At 43.1% G+C, this 20,163-nt stretch overlaps 1 protein-coding gene across 1 annotated transcript in view; it reads left to right on the top strand.

Annotated features, from left to right (window-relative positions):
* Positions 1-19,939, top strand: part of LOC139423702 (fascin-like) — a 21,900-nt gene extending 1,961 nt beyond the window's left edge. Inside the window, exons 2-7 of the mRNA XM_071175312.1 lie at positions 2,451-2,501; positions 2,920-3,331; positions 13,706-13,868; positions 17,336-17,457; positions 17,696-17,866; positions 18,783-19,939. Coding sequence (XP_071031413.1) covers positions 2,451-2,501; positions 2,920-3,331; positions 13,706-13,868; positions 17,336-17,457; positions 17,696-17,866; positions 18,783-18,988 — 1,125 coding nt within the window. The 3' untranslated portion in view covers positions 18,989-19,939. The remainder of the gene's footprint in view (positions 1-2,450; positions 2,502-2,919; positions 3,332-13,705; positions 13,869-17,335; positions 17,458-17,695; positions 17,867-18,782) is intronic.
* The last annotated feature ends 224 nt before the right edge of the window (positions 19,940-20,163 follow it).

Below are 20,163 nucleotides of genomic sequence, written 5' to 3'. Positions count from 1 at the left end.
TGTAGCTAACTACTGGAACTACACTACTGTTTTACCATGTAGTGGTGTAGCTAACTACCAGGAACTACACTACTGTTTTACCATGTAGCAGTGTAGCTAACTACTGGAACTACACTACTGTTTTACCATGTAGCGTTGTAGCTAACTACTGGAACTACACTCTACTGTTTTACCATGTAGCGGTGCAGCTAACTACTGGAACTACACACTACTGTTTTACCATGTAGCGGTGCAGCTAACTACTGGAACTACACTCTACTGTTTTACCATGTAGTGGTGTAGCTAACTAACTACTGGAACTACACACTACTGTTTTACCATGTAGTGGTGTAGCTAACTACTGGAACTACACACTACTGTTTTACTATGTAGCGGTGTAGCTAACTACTGGAACTACACACTACTGTTTTACTATGTAGCGGTGTAGCTAACTACTGGAACTACACACTACTGTTTTACCATGTAGCGGTGTAGCTAACTAATGGAACTACACTACTGTTTTACCATGTAGTGGTGTAGCTAACTACCGGAACTACACTACTGTTTTACCATGTAGCAGTGTAGCTAACTACTGGAACTACACTACTGTTTTACCATGTAGCAGTGTAGCTAACTACTGGAACTACACTCTACTGTTTTACCATGTAGCGGTGTAGCTAACTACTAGAACTACACTACTGTTTTACCATGTAGCGGTGTAGCTAACTACTGGAACTACACTCTACTGTTTCACCATGTAGCGGTGCAGCTAACTACTGGAACTACACTACTGTTTTACCATGTAGCGGTGCAGCTAACTACCGGAACTACACACCACTGTTTTACCATGTAGCAGTGTAGCTAACTAACCACTGGAACTACACAGCATTGTCTCGGCATTGTCTCCCTGTCTAAATAAAGAAACCTTGGTCTCAGCATTGACTCCCTGTCTAAATAAAGAGACCTTGGTCTCAGCATTGACTCCCTGTCTAAATAAAGACACCTTGGTCTCGGCATTGACTCCCTGTCTAAATAAAGACACCTTGGTCTCAGCATTGACTCCCTGTCTAAATAAAGACACCTTGGTCTCAGCATTGACTCCCTGTCTAAATAAAGACACCTTGGTTTCAGCATTGACTCCCTGTCTAAATAAAGACACCTTGGTCTCGGCATTGACTCCCTGTCTAAATAAAGACACCTTGGTCTCAGCATTGACTCCCTGTCTAAATAAAGACACCTTGGTCTCAGCATTGACTCCCTGTCTAAATAAAGACACCTTGGTCTCAGCATTGACTCCCTGTCTAAATAAAGACACCTTGGTCTCAGCATTGACTCCCTGTCTAAATAAAGACACCTTGGTCTCAGCATTGACTCTATGTCTAAATAAAGACTCCCTGGTTTCAGCATTGACTCCCTGGTCTCAGCATTGACTCCCTGGTCTCAGCATTGATTCCCTGGTCTCAGCATTGACTCCCAGGCCTCAGCATTGACTCCTTGGTCTCAGCATTGACTCCCTGGTCTCAGCATTGACTCATTGGTCTCAGCATTGACTCCTTGGTCTCAGCATTGACTCCCTGGTCTCAGCATTGACTCCTTGGTCTCAGCATTGACTCCTTGGTCTCAGCATTGACTCTCTGGTCTCAGCATTGACTCCTTGGTCTCAGCATTGACTCTCTGGTCTCAGCATTGACTCCTTGGTATCAGCATTGCCTCCTTGGTCTCAGCATTTACTCCTTGGTCTCAGCATTGACTCCTTGGCCTCAGCATTGACTCCCTGTCTAAATAAAGACAAAGTTTTGTTTGCTGTGTGTTGGGGGTGGATGTGTGTGGAGGATGTGTGTATTGACAGGATGTGTGTGTGTATTAACATGATGTGTGTATTAACAGGATGTGTGTATTAACAGGATGTGTGTATTAACAGGATGTGTGTATTAACAGGATGTGTGTATAAACAGGTTGTGTGTGTGTATTAACATGATGTGTGTATTAACAGGATGTGTGTATTAACAGGATGTGTGTATAAACAGGATGTGTGTGTATTAACAGGATGTGTGTATTAACAGGATGTGTGTATTAACAGAATGTGTGTATTAACAGGACGTTAACAGGATGTGTGTGTGTATTAACAGGATGTGTATATTAACAGGATGTGTATAAACAGGATGTGTGTATTAACAGGATGTGTGTGTATTAACAGGATGTGTGTGTGTATTAACAGGATGTGTGTATTAACAGGATGTGTGTATTAACAGGATGTGTGTGTATTAACAGGATGTGTGTGTATTAACAGGATGTGTGTGTATAAACAGGATGTGTGTATTAACAGGATGTGTGTATTAACAGGATGTGTGTATTAACAGGATGTGTGTAAACAGGATGTGTGTATTAACAGGATGTGTGTGTATTAACAGGATGTGTGTGTGTTTAAACAGGATGTGTGTGTATAAACAGGATGTGTGTGTGTGTTCCAGACAGTATCAGCAGCAGAGAAGTGGTGTGTCCACCTGGCCATGCATCCCCAGGTAACTAATGCACACACACACACACACACACACACACACACACACACACACACACACACACACACATACATCACCCTGCCTCCAAGCCCCTCCCAGGTGAACCTGTTCAGCCTGGCCAGGAAGCGTTATGCCCACCTGACCTCTAACCCCTCCCCCCCCAGGTGAACCTGTTCAGCCTGGCCAGGAAGCGTTATGGCCACCTGACCTCTAACCCCTCCCCCCCAGGTGAACCTGTTCAGCCTGGCCAGGAAGCGTTATGGCCACCTGACCTCTAACCCCTCCCCCCCCAGGTGAACCTGTTCAGCCTGGCCAGGAAGCGTTATGCCCACCTGACCTCTAACCCCTCCCCCCCAGGTGAACCTGTTCAGCCTGGCCAGGAAGCGTTATGCCCACCTGACCTCTAACCCCTCCCCCCCAGGTGAACCTGTTCAGCCTGGCCAGGAAGCGTTATGCCCACCTGACCTCTAACCCCGACCACTCTGAGGTCTCTATAGACCGTGACTTCCCGTGGGGTGTCGACTCTCTGGTCACCCTGGTGTTCCTGGATCAACGCTACCACCTGCAGACGTCTGATAACCGCTTCCTGAAGAACGACGGCAGCCTGGAGGCCACGCCGGACAAGACCACCGGATACACGCTGGAGTTCCGCTCCGGCAAGGTGGCGTTCAGGGATTGTTCCGGGCGCTACCTGGCGCCGTCGGGCCCGAGCGGGACCATGAAGAGCGGGAAGAACAGCCGTGTGGGGAAGGATGAGATGTTCTCTCTGGAGCAGAGTCACCCTCAGGTGGTTCTCACCGCCGGCAACGAGAAGAACGTCTCCACCAGGCAAGGTAGGACCAACACAACCTTAGTGGAACCTTACTAGAACGTTACCAGGCAAGATAGGACCAACACAAACTTAGTGGAACCTTACTAGAGCCTTACCAGGGAAGATAGGACCAACACAACCTTAGTGGAACCTTACTAGAACCTTACCAGGCAAGATAGGATGAACACAACCTTAGTGGAACCTTACTAGAACCATACCAGGGAAGATAGGACCAACGCAACCTTACTAGAACCTTAACAGGAAAGATGGGACGTACACAACCTTAGTGGAACCTTACCAGAACCATACCAGGGAAGACAGGAGCTACACAACTTTAGTGGAACCTTACTAGAACCTTACTAAGGATGATAGGACCAACACAACCTTACTAGTTTAACCTTACTAGAACCTTACCAGGCAAGATAGGACCAACAGAACCTTAGTGGAACCTTACTAGAACCTTACCAGGGAGGATAGGACCAACACAACCGTATTGTAACCTTACTAGAACCATACGAGGCAAGATAGGACCAACACAACCTTAGTGGAACCTTACTAGAACCATACCAGGGAAAATAGGAGCAACACAACCTTACTAGAACCTTACCAGGCAAGATAGGACCAACACAACCTTAGTGGAACCTTACTAGAACCTTACCAGGCAAGATAGAACCAGCACAACCTTAGTGGAACCTTACTAGAACCATACCAGAGAAAATAGGACAACACAACCTTAGTGGAACCTTTCTAGAACCTTACCAGGCAAGATAGGACCAACACAACCTTGGTGGAACCTTACTAGAACATTACCAGGCAAGATAGGACCAACATAACTTTAGTGGAACCTTACTAGAACAATACAAGGGAAGATAGGACCAACACAACCTTACTAGAACCTTAACAGGAAAGATAGGATGTACACAACCTTAGTGGAACCTTACCAGAACCATACCAGGGAAGACAGGAGCTACACAACTTTAGTGGAACCTTACTAGAACCTTACTAAGGATGATAGGACCAACACAACCTTACTAGTTTAACCTTACTAGAACCTTGCCAGGCAAGATAGGACCAACAGAACCTTAGTGGAACCTTACTAGAACCTTACCAGGGAGGATAGGCCCAACACAACCTTATTGTAACCTTACTAGAACCATACGAGGCAAGATAGGACCAACACAACCTTAGTGGAACCTTACTAGAACCATACCAGGGAAAATAGGAGCAACACAACCTTACTAGAACCTTTCCAGGCAAGATAGGACCAACACAACCTTAGTGGAACCTTACTAGAACCTTGCCAGACAAGATAGGACCAGCACAACCTTAGTGGAACCTTACTAGAACCATACCAGAGAAAATAGGACATTGCAACCTTAGTGGAACCTTACTAGAACCTTACCAGGCAAGATAGGACACACACAAACTTAGTGGAACCTTACTAGAACCTTCCCAGGGAATATAGGACCATCACAACCTTAGTGGAACCTTACTAGAACCTTACCAGGCAAGATAGGACCAACACAACCTTGTGGAACCTTACTAGAACCATACCAGGGAAGATAGGACCAACTGAACCTTACTAGAACCTTACCAGGAAAGATAGGACCAACACAACCTTAGTGGAACCTTAGTAGAACCATACTAGGGATGCTAGGACCAACACAACCTTAGTGGAACCTTACTAGAACCTTACCAGGCAAGATAGGACCAACACAACCTTAGTGGAACCTTGAAGGATGGATGAGATGTTCTCTCTGGAGCAGAGTCACCCTCAGGTGGTTCTCACCGCCGGCAACGAGAAGAACGTCTCCACCAGGCAAGGTAGGACCAACACAACCTTAGTGGAACCTTACTAGAACCATACCAGGGATGATAGGAGCAGCACACCCTTACTAGGACCTTACCAGGTAAGATAGGACCAACACAACTTTAGTGGAACCTTACTAGAACCTTACCAGGGAAGATAGGACCAAGACAACCTTAGTGGAACCTTACTAGAACCTTACCAGGAAAGATAGGACCAAGACAACCTTAGTGGAACCTTACTAGAACCTTACCAGGAAAGATAGGACCAAGACAACCTTAGTGGAACCTTACTAGGGATGATAGGATCAACACAACCTTACTAGTTTAACCTTACTAGAAACTTATCAGGGAAGAACAACAACAACCTAGAACTAGAGACCTGTAGAACCTTTCTAGAACATCCACCAGGCAAAGTAGGACATGCAGAAATAGAATGAGGTGATATCTATAATGGTTGACCTAAACAGAGTTGACCTCATCTCTTCAAACAGCTCATAACTTTTAAAGGAACAAGAACATCCAAACAAACGATTTTTACACAATACCGGAATTTCCAGTAGTGTTTCTAGTCTGATGGAGACTGTGTCCTGTGACCTTATTTCAACTTCTATGAGCACCTAAATGACATAGCTACCAACCTCTAGCGGTGTCTGGGGTGTGACCTTATTTCAACTTCTATGAGCACCTAAATGACACAGCTACCAACCTCTAGCGGTGTCTGGGGTGTGACCTTATGGGGGCTCAGACAGGGTCAGATTTGTCTCCTCAGACAGGGTCAGATTAGAGTCTCCTCTCTCATCTTCTTTTACAGATTGAAGACTTCTTCCTCCCTCCTCTTGTCATCATCCCCTTCCCCTCCTCCTCCTCTTTCCACCACTGCTCCTTCTCTTCCCCTCCTCCTCTTTCCTTCTCCTTCTCTTCCCCTCCCCCTCTTGTCATCATCCCCTTCTCCTCCTCCTCTTCTCCACCTCCTCTTTCTTATCCCTTCCTCTCCTTCTCCCTCTCTTCCCCTCCACCTCTTGTCATCATCCCCTTCCCCTCCTCCTCTTCCTCTTCTCCGCCTCCTCTTCCTTATCCCTTCCTCTCCTTCTCCCTCTCTTCCCCTCCTCCTCTTGTCATCCTCCTCCTCCTCTTCTCTGCCTCCTCTTCCTTATCCCTTCCTCTCCTTCTCCCTCTCCCTCCTCCCCTTCCCCTCCTCCTCCTCTTCTCCTCCTCCCCTTCTCCACCTCCTCTTCCTTCCTCCCTTCCTCTCCTTCTCCCTGTCTTCCCTTCCTCCTCTTGTCATGCTCCCCTTCCCCTCCTCCCTTTCCCCACCTCCTCTTTCCCCTCCTCTTGGTCCTCCCCTCCTCCTCTTCCTTCCCTCCACCTCTTTCATCCCCTCTTCCTCCCCTCCACCTCTTTCATCCCCTCTTCCTCCCCTCCTCCTCTTCTCCTCTTCTCTCCTCCTCTTTCCTCCTCCTCCTCCTCTTCCCCAGCTCCTCTTTCCTCCTGCTCCTTCTCTTCCCCTCCTCCTCTTTCCTCCTCCTTCTCTTCCCCCCCTCCTCTTTCCTCCTCCTTCTCTTCCCCTCCTCCTCTTTCCTCCTCCTCCTCCTCTTCCCCAGCTCCTCTTTCCTCCTCCTCCTTTTCTTCCCCATCTCCTCCTTCCTCCTCCTCCTCCCCTTCCCCAGCTCCTCTTTCCTCCTCCTCCTCCTCCCCTTCCCCAGCTCCTCTTTCCTCCTCCTCTACCTCCTCCTCCTATTTCCTCCTCCTCCTTATCTTCCCCAGCTCCTCTTTCCTCTTCCTTCTCCTCTTCCCCAGCTCCTCTTTCCTCCTCCTCCTCCTCTTCCCTCCTCCTCGTTCTTCTTCCTCCTCCCCTTCCCAGCTCCTCTTTCCTCCTCCTCCTCCTCCTCCTCTTCTTCCCCAGCTCCTCTTTCCTCCTCCTCCTCCTCCTCCTCTTCCCCTTCTCCTCTTTCCTCCTCCTCCTCCACTTCCACTTCCACTTCCCCAGCTCCTCTTCCTCCTCCTCTTCTCTTCCCCAGCTCCTCTTTCCTCCTCCTCCTTCTCTTCCCCAGCTCCTCCTTCCTCCTCCTTCTCCTATTCCCCAGATCCTCTTTCCTCCTCCTCCTCCTCCCCTTCCCCAGCTCCTCTTTCCTCCTCCTCTTCCCCAGCTCCTCTTTCCTCCTCCTCCTCCTCCTCTTCCCCTCCTCCTCTTTCCTCTTCCTCCTCCTCTTCCCCAGCTCGTCTTCCTCCTCCTCCTCCTCCTCCTCCTCCTCCTCCTCCTCCTCCTCTTTCCTCCTCCTCCTCCTCCTCCTCCTCCTCCTCCTCCTCTTCCTCTTCCCCAGCTCCTCCTCCTCCTCCTCTTCCTCTTCCCCAGCTCCTCTTTCCTCCTCCTTCTCTTCCCCAGCTCCTCCCTATTCCTCCTCCTCCTCTTCCCCAGCTCCTCTTTCCTCCTCCTCCTCCTCTTCTTCCCCAGCTCCTCTTTCCTCCTCCTCTTCCCCTCCTCCTCTTCCCCAGCTCCTCTTTCCTCCTCCTCCTCCTCCTCTTCCCCTCCTCCTCTTTCCTCTTCCTCCTCCCCTTCCCCAGCTCCTCTTTACTCCTTCCCCCTCCTCTTCCCTCCTCCTCCTCCCCTTCCCCTCCTTCTTATTCCTCCTCCTCCTCCTCCTCCTCCTCTTCCCCAGCTCCTCTTTCCTCCTCCTCCTCCTCCCCTTCCCCTCCTCCTTTTTCCTCCTCCTCCTCTTCCCCTCCTCCTCTTTCCTCCCCTCCTCTGCCCTGCATCATGTGTTTTCCATCTGCTCTCCCTTGCCCCCCCTTTCTCTTCCTCCCTCTTTCCCCTTTTCTCTGTTTGTCTCTGCCCTTTTCTCTGTCCACTGAACAAATTTTTCCGCAGAAATTCTATCCGACCTTTGTGGTCGGTCCCAGTTTAGAAACTGTGTGTGTGTGTGTGTGTGTGTGTGAGGGGGGAGGGGTTAGAACAGCATAAGTCAGCAATTACTTTGAGAAAACTAAACGAGGGAGGAGAGGAGAAAAGAGCTCTGTAGACAAAGAGAGATGGAGGAAGTTGAAAAGGGAGAGATGATGTCGCTCTTGCTGCTGGTGATTCTCTGATCCACCTCTACGCAAATGACACCATTCTGTATATTTCTGGCCCCTCTTTGGATACTGTGTTTACTAACCTCCAGACGAGCTTCAATGCCATACAACACTCCTTCCATGGCCTCCAACTGCTTTTAAATGCTAGTAAAACTAAATACATGCTCTTCAAACGATCGCTGCCCGCACCTGCCCGGCCGACTAGCATCACTACTCTGGACGGTTCTGACCTAGAATATGTGGACATCTATAAGTACCTAGGTGTCTGGCTAGACTGTAAACTCTCCTACCAGACTCACATTAAGCACCTCCAATCCAAAATGAAATCTAGAAACAGGCTTCCTATTTCGCAACAAAGCCTTCTTCACTCATGCTGCCAAACATACCCTCGTAAAACTGACTATCCTACCTATCCTTGACTTCGGCGATGTCATTTACAAAATAGCCTCCAACACTCTACTCAGCAAATTGGATGCAGTTTATCACAGTGCCATCCGTTTTTTCACCAAAGCCCCATATACTACCCACTGCAGCAACCTGTATGCTCTAGTTGGCCCTCGCTTCTTACTCGTGTGAGGGGAAGGTTTCTCTCAAAAAAGTATTTAGTCATCCACCAATTGTGCAAGTTCTCCCATTTAAAAAGATGAGAGAGACCTGTAATTTTAATCATAGGTACACTTCAACTATGACAGACAAAATAAGAAAGAAAAATCCAGAAAATCACATTGTAGGATTTTTAATGAATTTATTTGCAAATGATGGTGGAAAATAAGTATTTGGTCAATAACAAAAGTTGATCTCAATACTTTGTTATATACCCTTTGTTGGCAATGACTGAGGTCTAACGTTTTCTGTAAGTCTTCACAAGGTTTTCACACACTGTTGCTGGTATTTTGGCCCATTCCTCCATGCAGATCTCCTCTAGAGCAGTGATGTTTTGGGGCTGTTGCTGGGCAACACAGACTTTCAGCTCCCTCCAAAGATTTTCTATGGGTTTGAGATCTGGAGACTGGCTAGGCCACTCCAGGACCTTGAAATGCATCTTACGAAGCCACTCTTTCGTTGCCCGAGCGGGGTGTTTGGGATCATTGTCTTGCTGAAAGACCCAGCCACTTTTCATCTTCAATGCCCTTGCTGATGGAAGGAGGTTTTCACTCAAAATCTCACGATACATGGCCCCATTCATTCTTCCCTTTACACGGATCAGTCGTCCTGGTCCCTTTGCAGAAAAACAGCCCCAAAGCATGATGTTTCCACCCCCATGCTTCACAGTAGGTATGGTGTTCTTTGGGTGCAACTCAGCATTCTTTGTTCTCCAAACACGACGAGTTGAGTTTTTACCAAAAAGTTCTATTTGGGTTTCATCTGACCATATGACATTCTCCCAATCTTCTTCTGGATCATCCAAATGCTCTCTAGCAAACTTCAGACGGGCCTGGACATGTACTGGCTTAAGCAGATTTGAGTCCATGGCGGCATAGTGTGTTACTGATGGTAGGCTTTGTTACTTTTGTCCCAGCTCTCTGCAGGTCATTCACTAGGTCCCCCCGTGTGGTACTGGGATTTTTGCCCACCGTTCTTGTGATCATTTTGACCCCACGGGTGAGATCTTGCGTGGAGCCCCAGATCGAGAGAGATTATCAGTGGTCTTGTATGTCTTCCATTTCCTAATAATTGCTCCCACAGTTGATTTCTTCAAACCAAGCCGCTTACCCATTGCAGATTCAGTCTTCCCAGCCTGGTGCAGGTCTACAATTTTGTTTCTGGTGTAATTTGACAGCTCTTTGGTCTTGGCCATAGTGGAGTTTGGAGTGTGACTGTTTGAGGTTGTGGACAGGTGTCTTTTATACTGATAACAAGTTCAAACAGGTGCCATTAATACAGGTAACGAGTGGAGGACAGAGGAGCCTCTTAAAGAAGAAGTTACAGGTCTGTGAGAGCCAGAAATCTTGCTTGTTTGTAGGTGACCAAATACTTATTTTCCACCATAATTTGCAAATAAATACATAAAAAATCCTACAATGTGATTTTCTGGATTTTTTTTCTCATTTTGTCTGTCATAGTTGAAGTGTACCTATGATGAAAATTACAGGCCTCTCTCATCTTTTTAAGTGGGAAAACTTAAACAATTGGTAGCTGACTAAATACTTTTTTGCCCCACTGTATATGTTGGGTATTAGTGAGTGATCTACTAGACTGGTACTGTATATATAATATATGTTGGGTATTAGTGATCTACTAGACTGGTACTGTATATCTAATATATGTTGGGTATTAGTGATCTACTAGACTGGTACTGTATATATAATATATGTTGGGTATTAGTGATCTACTAGTATAGACTGGTACTGTATATCTAATATACGTTGGGTATTACTGAGTGATCTACTAGACTGGTACTGTATATATAATATATGTTGGGTATTAGTGATCTACTAGACTGGTACTGTATATCTAATATATGTTGGGTATTAGTGATCTACTAGACTGGTACTCTATATCTAATATATGTTGGGTATTAGTGATCTACTAGACTGGTACTGTATATAATATATGTTGGGTATTACTGAGTGATCTACTAGACTGGTACTGTATATATAATATATGTTGGGTATTAGTGATCTACTAGACTGGTACTGTATATCTAATATATGTTGGGTATTAGTGATCTACTAGACTGGTACTCTATATCTAATATATGTTGGGTATTAGTGATCTACTAGACTGGTACTGTATATAATATATGTTGGGTATTACTGAGTGATCTACTAGACTGGTACTGTATATATAATATATGTTGGGTATTACTGAGTGATCTACTAGACTGGTACTGTATATATAATATATGTTGGGTATTACTGAGTGATCTACTAGACTGGTACTGTATATATAATATATGTTGGGTATTAGTGATCTACTAGTATAGACTGGTACTGTATATCTAATATATGTTGGGTATTAGTGATCTACTAGACTGGTACTGTATATAATATATGTTGGGTATTAGTGATCTACTAGACTGGTACTGTATATATAATATATGTTGGGTATTAGTGATCTACTAGACTGGTACTCTATATCTAATATATGTTGGGTATTAGTGATCTACTAGACTGGTACTGTATATATAATATATGTTGCGTAATAGTGAGTGATCTACTAGACTGGTACTGTATATAATATATGTTGGGTATTAGTGATCTACTAGACTGGTACTGTATATATAATATATGTTGGGTATTAGTGATCTACTAGACTGGTACTGTATATAATATATGTTGGGTAATAGTGAGTGATCTACTAGACTGGTACTGTATATAATGTATGTGGGGTATTAGTGAGGGATCAACTAGTATTGACTGGTACTGTATATAATATATGTTGGGTAATAGTGAGTGATCTACTAGACTGGTACTGTATATAATATATGTGGGGTATTAGTGGGTGATCTACTAGTATAGACTGCTACTGTATATATAATATATGTTTGGTAATAGTGATCTACTAGACTGGTACTGTATATCTAATATATGTTGGGTATTAGTGATCTACTAGTATAGACTGGTACTGTATATATAATATATGTTGGGTATTAGTGAGTGATCTACTAGTATAGACTGGTACTGTATATCTAATATATGTTGGGTATTAGTGATCTACTAGTATAGACTGGTACTGTATATCTAATATATGTTGGGGATTAGTGATCTACTAGACTGGTACTGTATATAATATATGTTGGGGATTAGTGATCTACTAGACTGGTACTGTATATCTAATATATGTTGGGTATTAGTGATCTACTAGTATAGACTGGTACTGTATATCTAATATATGTTGGGTATTAGTGATCTACTAGTATAGACTGGTACTGTATATCTAATATATGTTGGGTATTAGTGATCTACTAGACTGGTACTGTATATATAATATATGTTGGGTATTAGTGATCTACTAGACTGGTACTGTATATCTAATATATGTTGGGTATTAGTGATCTACTAGTATAGACTGGTACTGTATATATAATATATGTTGGGTATTAGTGGGTGATCTACTAGTATAGACTGGTACTGTATATATAATATATGTTGGGTTTTAGTGATCTACTAGACTGGTACTGTATATAATATATGTTGGGGAGTAGTGATCTACTAGACTGGTACTGTATATATAATATATGTTGGGTATTAGTGATCTACTAGTATAGACTGGTACTGTATATCTAATATATGTTGGGTATTAGTGATCTACTAGTATAGACTGGTACTGTATATCTAATATATGTTGGGTATTAGTGATCTACTAGACTGGTACTGTATGTCTAATATATGTTGGGGAGTAGTGATCTACTAGACTGGTACTGTATATATAATATATGTTGGGTATTAGTGATCTACTAGTATAGACTGGTACTGTATATAATATATGGTGGGTAATAGTGAGTGATCTACTAGACTGGTACTGTATATATAATATATGTTGGGTATTAGTCATCTACTAGTATAGACTGGTACTGTATATATAATATATGTTGGGCATTAGTGAGTGATCTACTAGTATAGACTGGTACTGTATATATAATATATGTTGGGTATTAGTGATCTACTAGACTGGTACTGTATATCTAATATATGTTGGGTATTAGTGATCTACTAGACTGGTACTGTATATATAATATATGTTGGGTAATAGTGAGTGATCTACTAGTATAGACTGGTACTGTATATAATATATGTTGGGTAATAGTGAGTGATCTACTAGTATTGACTGGTACTGTATATAATATATGTTGGGTAATAGTGAGTGATCTACTAGTATAGACTGGTACTGTATATAATATATGTTGGGTAATAGTGAGTGATCAACTAGTATAGACTGGTACTGTATATATAATATATGTTAGGTATTAGTGATCTACTAGACTGGTACTGTATATAATATATGTGAGGTATTAGTGATCTACTAGACTGGAACTGAATATAATATATGTTGGGTATTAGTGATCTACTAGACTGGTACTGTATATATAATATATGTTAGGTATTAGTGATCTACTAGACTGGTACTGTATATAATATATGTTGGGTAATAGTGAGTGATCTACTAGTATAGACTGGTACTGTATATAATATATGATGGGTAATAGTGAGTGATCTACTAGACTGGTTCTGTATATATAATATAAGTTGGGTAATAGTGAGTTATCTACTAGACTGGTACTGAATATAATATATGTTGGGTATTAGTGATCTACTAGACTGGTACTGTATATAATATATGATGGGTAATAGTGAGTGATCTACTAGACTGGTTCTGTATATATAATATAAGTTGGGTAATAGTGAGTGATCTACTAGACTGGTACTGTATATAATATATGTGAGGTATTAGTGAGGGATCAACTAGTATAGACGGCATGTTGATTGAAACTCAATCCTAAATAATTCCTAGTTTCACAACACATTGTTCACAATTAACCCTGTATGATATCTGTGACTCCTACCCCTGAACCCAGGCATGGACCTTTCGGCCAATCAGGACGAGGAGGGTGACCAGGAAGTGTTCCAGGTGGAGATGAGTCGTGAGACAGGAAACAGGAAGTGTGCGTTCCGCACTGCTGCAGGGAAGTACTGGACCCTCACCTCCACCGGAGGACTGCAGTGTACCGCCTCTACTAAGTAATACACTACACACTATACACACTATGCACTATACACTACACAGACTGCACACACTATACACTACACACACTATACACACTACACACTATACACACTACACACTATACACACTATACACACTATACACTACACACACTATACACACTATACACCACACACACTACACACACTACACACTATACACACTATACACACTATACACTATACACACTACACACTATACACTACACACACTATACACTATACACACTACACACTATACACTACACACACTATACACACTATACACCACACACACTACACACACTACACACTATACACACTACACACTATACACACTACACACTATGCACTATACACTATACACACTACACACTATACACTACACACACTATACACACTACACACTATACACACTACACACTATACACACTATACACACTATACACTACACACACTATACACACTATACACCACACACACTACACACACTACACACTATACACACTATACACACTATACACTACACACACTATACACACTATACACCACACACACTACACACACTACACACTATACACACTATGCACTATACACTATACACACTACACAGACTGCACACTATACACACTACACACACTATACACACTATACACTATACACACTACACACTATACACACTACACACTATACACACTACACAGACTGCACACTATACACTACACACACTACACACTATACACTACACACACTATACACACTATACACCACACACACTACACACACTACACACTATACACACTACACAGACTGCACACTATACACTATACACACTACACACTATACACTACACACACTATACACACTATACACTATACACACTACACACTATACACACTATACACACTACACACTATACACTACACACACTATACACACTATACACTATACACACTACACACTATACACACTATACACACTACACACTATACACTACACACACTATACACACTATACACCACACACACTACACACACTACACACTATACACACTACACACTATACACACTACACACTATACACACTATACACACTATACACACTACACACTATACACTACACACTATACACACTACACACACTATACACACTACACACTATACACACTACACACACTATACACACTACACACACTATACACACTATACACACTATACACACTATACACACTACACACTATACACACTATAAACACTACACACTATACACACTATACACACTACACACTATACACGCTATACACATAATACACACTATACACACTACACACTATACACACTATACACACTACACACTATACACACTATACACACTATACACACTATACACACTATTCACATTATACACTCTATACACTACACACTATACACACTATACACACTATACACACTATACACACTATTCACACTATACACACTATACACTATACACACTACACACTATACACACTATACACACTACACACACTACACACTATACACACTATACACACACTACACACACTATACACACTATACACACTATACACACTATACACACTATTCACATTATACACACTATACACTACACACACTATACACTACACACACTATACACACTATACACTACACACACTATACACCCTATACACACTATACACACTATACACACTATACACACTATACACTACACACACTATACACTACACACTATACACACTATACACACTACACACTATACACACTATACACTACACACACTATTCACATTATACACACTATACACTACACACACTATACACTATACACACTATACACACTATACGCTAAACACACTATACACACTATACACACTATACACACTGTACACTATACACTACACACACTATACACACTATACACACTATACACACTACACACACTATACACAATATACACACTATACACTACACACACTATACACTACACACACTATACACACTATACACTACACACACTATACACCCTATACACACTATATACACTATACACACTATACGCACTATACACTACACACACTATACACTACACACTATACACACTATACACACTACACACTATACACACTATACACTACACACACTATACACTATACACACTATACGCTAAACACACTATACACACTATACACTATACACTACACACACTATACACACTATACACACTATACACACTACACACACTATACACAATATACACACTATACACTATACACACTATACACTATACACACTATACACTATCCACACTACACACTCTACACTATACACACTATACACACTACACACTATAGACACTACACACTATACACTACACACACTATACACACTATACACTATACACTATACACACTATACACTATACACACTATACACACTACACACTATACACACTATACACACTAAACACTACACACTATACACACTATACACACTACACACTATACACACTATACACACTATACACTACACACTACATACACTATACACACTACACACACTATACACACTATTTACACTACACTACACACAATACACTACACACTATACACACTATACACACTATACACACTATTCACATTATACACACTATACACTACACACACTATACACTACACACACTATACACACTATACACACTATACACACTATACACACTACACACTATACACACTACACACATTATACACACTACACACACTATACACACTATACACACTATACACACTATACACACTATATACACTACACACACTATACACACTACACACTATACATACTACACACTATACACACTACACACACTATACACACTACACACTATACACACTATACACACTTTACACACTACACACTATACACACTATACACCATACACACTACACATTATACACACTATACACACTATACACTACACACACTATACACACTACACATTATACACACTATACACTATACACACTATAAACACTACACTATAGACACTGCACACAGCAAGTAATCCACTACACACACTATACACACTACACTACACACACACACACACACACTCACACACACACTCTACTTGCGACTCAGAACCTTTTAATGAAATATGTTATTTTAACTGTGTTTGCGTGCGTGCGTGTTTGTGTGTGTGCGTGTGTGCGTGTGTGTGTGCGTGCGTGCGTGCGTGCGTGTGTGTGTGTGTGTGTGTGTGTGGTGTGTGTGTGTGTGTGTGTGTGTGCGCGTCTGTGTGTGTGCGTGTGTGTGTGTGTGTGTGCGTCTGTGTGTGTGTCTGTGTGTGTGCGTGTGTGTGTGTGCGTCTGTGTGTGTGTGCTTGCGTGTGTGTGTGTGCGTGTGTGTGTGGTGTTTGTGTGCGTGTGCGTGTGTGCGTGCGTGTGTGTAGGTCATCTAACAGTCATTTTGATCTGGAGTGGTGCGAGGGGAAGGTTTCTCTCAAAGCCTCTAATGGGAAATACGTTGCCGCCAAGAGGAACGGACAGCTAGCTGCTACCGTCGACAACGCAGGTTAGTCTGTCACCGTGGATACCGTTACCGTAACCGTGACGATACGTGCTGAAACTATGGCCGCAGCGGCCAGTGAATCTTATCGTTGGCAGAGTTGCGTCAGTTTTCCTTATTATTGAAATATCTGTCAATTAAACAATCAATCAACTAACTGATCAAGGCAGAAACCTATTCATTAACTTATCAAACGATCAGCTAATCAATCCGTGTTTGATCCGTTTCCTTGTTTTGTCTCCAGGGGAGGCGGAGCAGTTCCTGATGAAGCTGATCAATCGGCCAATCATAGTCCTCCGTGGAGAACACGGTTTCATTGGCTGTCGTAAGGTTGGCACGGGAATGCTGGATTCTAACCGCTCCTCCTACGACGTCTTCCAGCTGGAGTTTAAAGACGGAGCCTACAGCCTCCGAGGTACACAGACACACCTACACAGGGCCCGATGGAGTCTCCCAAATTCCGTTTTCTTCTTTGTTCTTCCAGGTTTCCGTTTTCCCTTTTTCTAGTTTTCGTTCTCAAAATCACACTTTTTTGTAAAGGAAAAAAAAACAAACTTAATTTGATATTCTAAGTCCACAACATAAATCACATCAGTCACTTTCAAGGGATTTGTTTTTGATAAATATTTTATTTTGGGGTGTAGTAACCCTATAATTCCAGTGCCGAGGCAGATCATGTGACTTCATTGCTCATAAACCGCTCCATCGCTCCATGTCCCCTCCTACTGCTCGGGCTAAAAACCACTCCGCGCTCACAGGGGGAACGATCTGCCGCTGCATCGCTCCATGTCCCCTCCTACTGCTCGGGCTAAAAACCACTCCGCGCTCACAGGGGGAACGATCTGCCGCTGCATCGCTCCATGTCCCCTCCTACTGCTCGGGCTAAAAACCACTCCGCGCTCACAGGGGGAGCGATCTGCCGCTGCATCGCTCCATGTCCCCTCCTACTGCTCGGGCTAAAAACCACTCCGCGCTCACAGGGGGAACGATCTGCCGCTGCATCGCTCCATGTCCCCTCCTACTGCTCGGGCTAAAAACCACTCCGCGCTCACAGGGGGAACGATCTGCCGCTGCATCGCTCCATGTCCCCTCCTACTGCTCGGGCTAAAAACCACTCCGCGCTCACAGGGGGAACGATCTGCCGCTGCATCGCTCCATGTCCCCTCCTACTGCTCGGGCTAAAAACCACTCCGCGCTCACAGGGGGAACGATCTTCCGCTCCAAACTGAGGCTGTTCTGAGAGCAAAAAGGGGATGCAACTCAATATTAGGAAGGTGTTCCTCATGTTTTGATATAATCTACAATAAATCTCTGTTCTCCCTCCTCTCTAGATTCACAGGGGAAGTTCTGGTGCGTTGGGGAGGAGTCCGCAGTGGTGTGCAGCGGGGACACGCCCACCTACTTCCTGTTTGAGCTGTGTGACTACAACAAGATGGCGGTGCGAGCGCCGGGGGGACGGTACCTTAAAGGAGATCACGCTGGGGTTCTGAAGGCCAACGCTGAGGGGTTGGACAATGCAACACTGTGGGAGTACTGACCACCCTATAAAGTTACCATACATCATTCTGGGTAACATCAATTACCCCACTGTAGAAATCCTTTAAATAAGTATACTCCGTCTGTTATGACTTTATATGGGCAAATAGAATGTATAGAATAAAAAGGAACGTTTCAGACCTTCCAGAGTCTGAGGGTGGTTTCAGACCTTCCTGAGTCTGAGGGTGGTTTTAACCTTCCTGAGTCTGAGGGTGGTTTTAACCTTCCTGAGTCTGAGGGTGGTTTTAACCTTCCTGAGTCTGAGGGTGGTTTTAACCTTCCTGAGTCTGAGGGTGGTTTTAACCTTCCTGAGTCTGAGGGTGGTTTTAACCTTCCTGAGTCTGAGGGTGGTTTCAACTTTCCTGAGTCTGAGGGTGGTTTTAACCTTCCTGAGTCTGAGGGTGGTTTTACCCTTCCAGACAGGGACTTGTATCAGCTCACCACCCAGGGTTTTTACTTGTGACATGTAGTTAAATGCACTAAAGAGGAACCATGGGTTCATAATGAAGATGCACATCTTTTAACCTGTCTGTTTTCAGAGGACAAAGATACGAACATTAACAACGTCATAGTTTAGAACACTATAAACAAAATGGAAGAAAATGAAACGGAATCTACAAGAACCAAATATCAGTCCCTAGAAACACAACACTATGGAACAGTCCTTTCACAATTCACGTGTTGGTCCACATGGAAAACTAAAGGCATTTTCATGACAGAAGCAATTACAATTTAAACATGCAACTTTAAAAAAAAAAAAAGTTTATATCACCAAATGTCGATTTTAAATATTTTCAAATTAGAGAATCTTATTTGAGTCAGAAAATGATGTTCATATGATAGGTAAGATATACACTACTGGTCAAACGTTTGGACACATCTACTCATTCAAGGGTTTTTCCTATATTATTTTGTACTATTTTCTACATTGTGGGATAATAGTGAAGACAACAAAACTATCAAATTACTACATGGAATCATGTAGTAACCAAAAAAAAGTGTTAAACAAATCAAAATATATTTTATATTTGAGATTCTTCAAAGTAGCCACCCTTTTGCCTTGATGACAGCTTTGCACACTCTTGGCATTCTCTCAACCAACTTCACCTGGAATACCTTTCAACATATGTTGAGCACTTGTTGGCTGCTTTTCCTTTTACTCTGCTGTCCGACTCA

Source organism: Oncorhynchus clarkii, chromosome 13, assembly GCF_045791955.1.
Source record: "Oncorhynchus clarkii lewisi isolate Uvic-CL-2024 chromosome 13, UVic_Ocla_1.0, whole genome shotgun sequence".
Classification (NCBI taxonomy): Eukaryota; Metazoa; Chordata; class Actinopteri; order Salmoniformes; family Salmonidae; genus Oncorhynchus; species Oncorhynchus clarkii.
The sequence above is the reverse complement of the archived record's forward strand: the minus strand, read 5'-3'. Positions and strand labels throughout refer to the sequence as shown.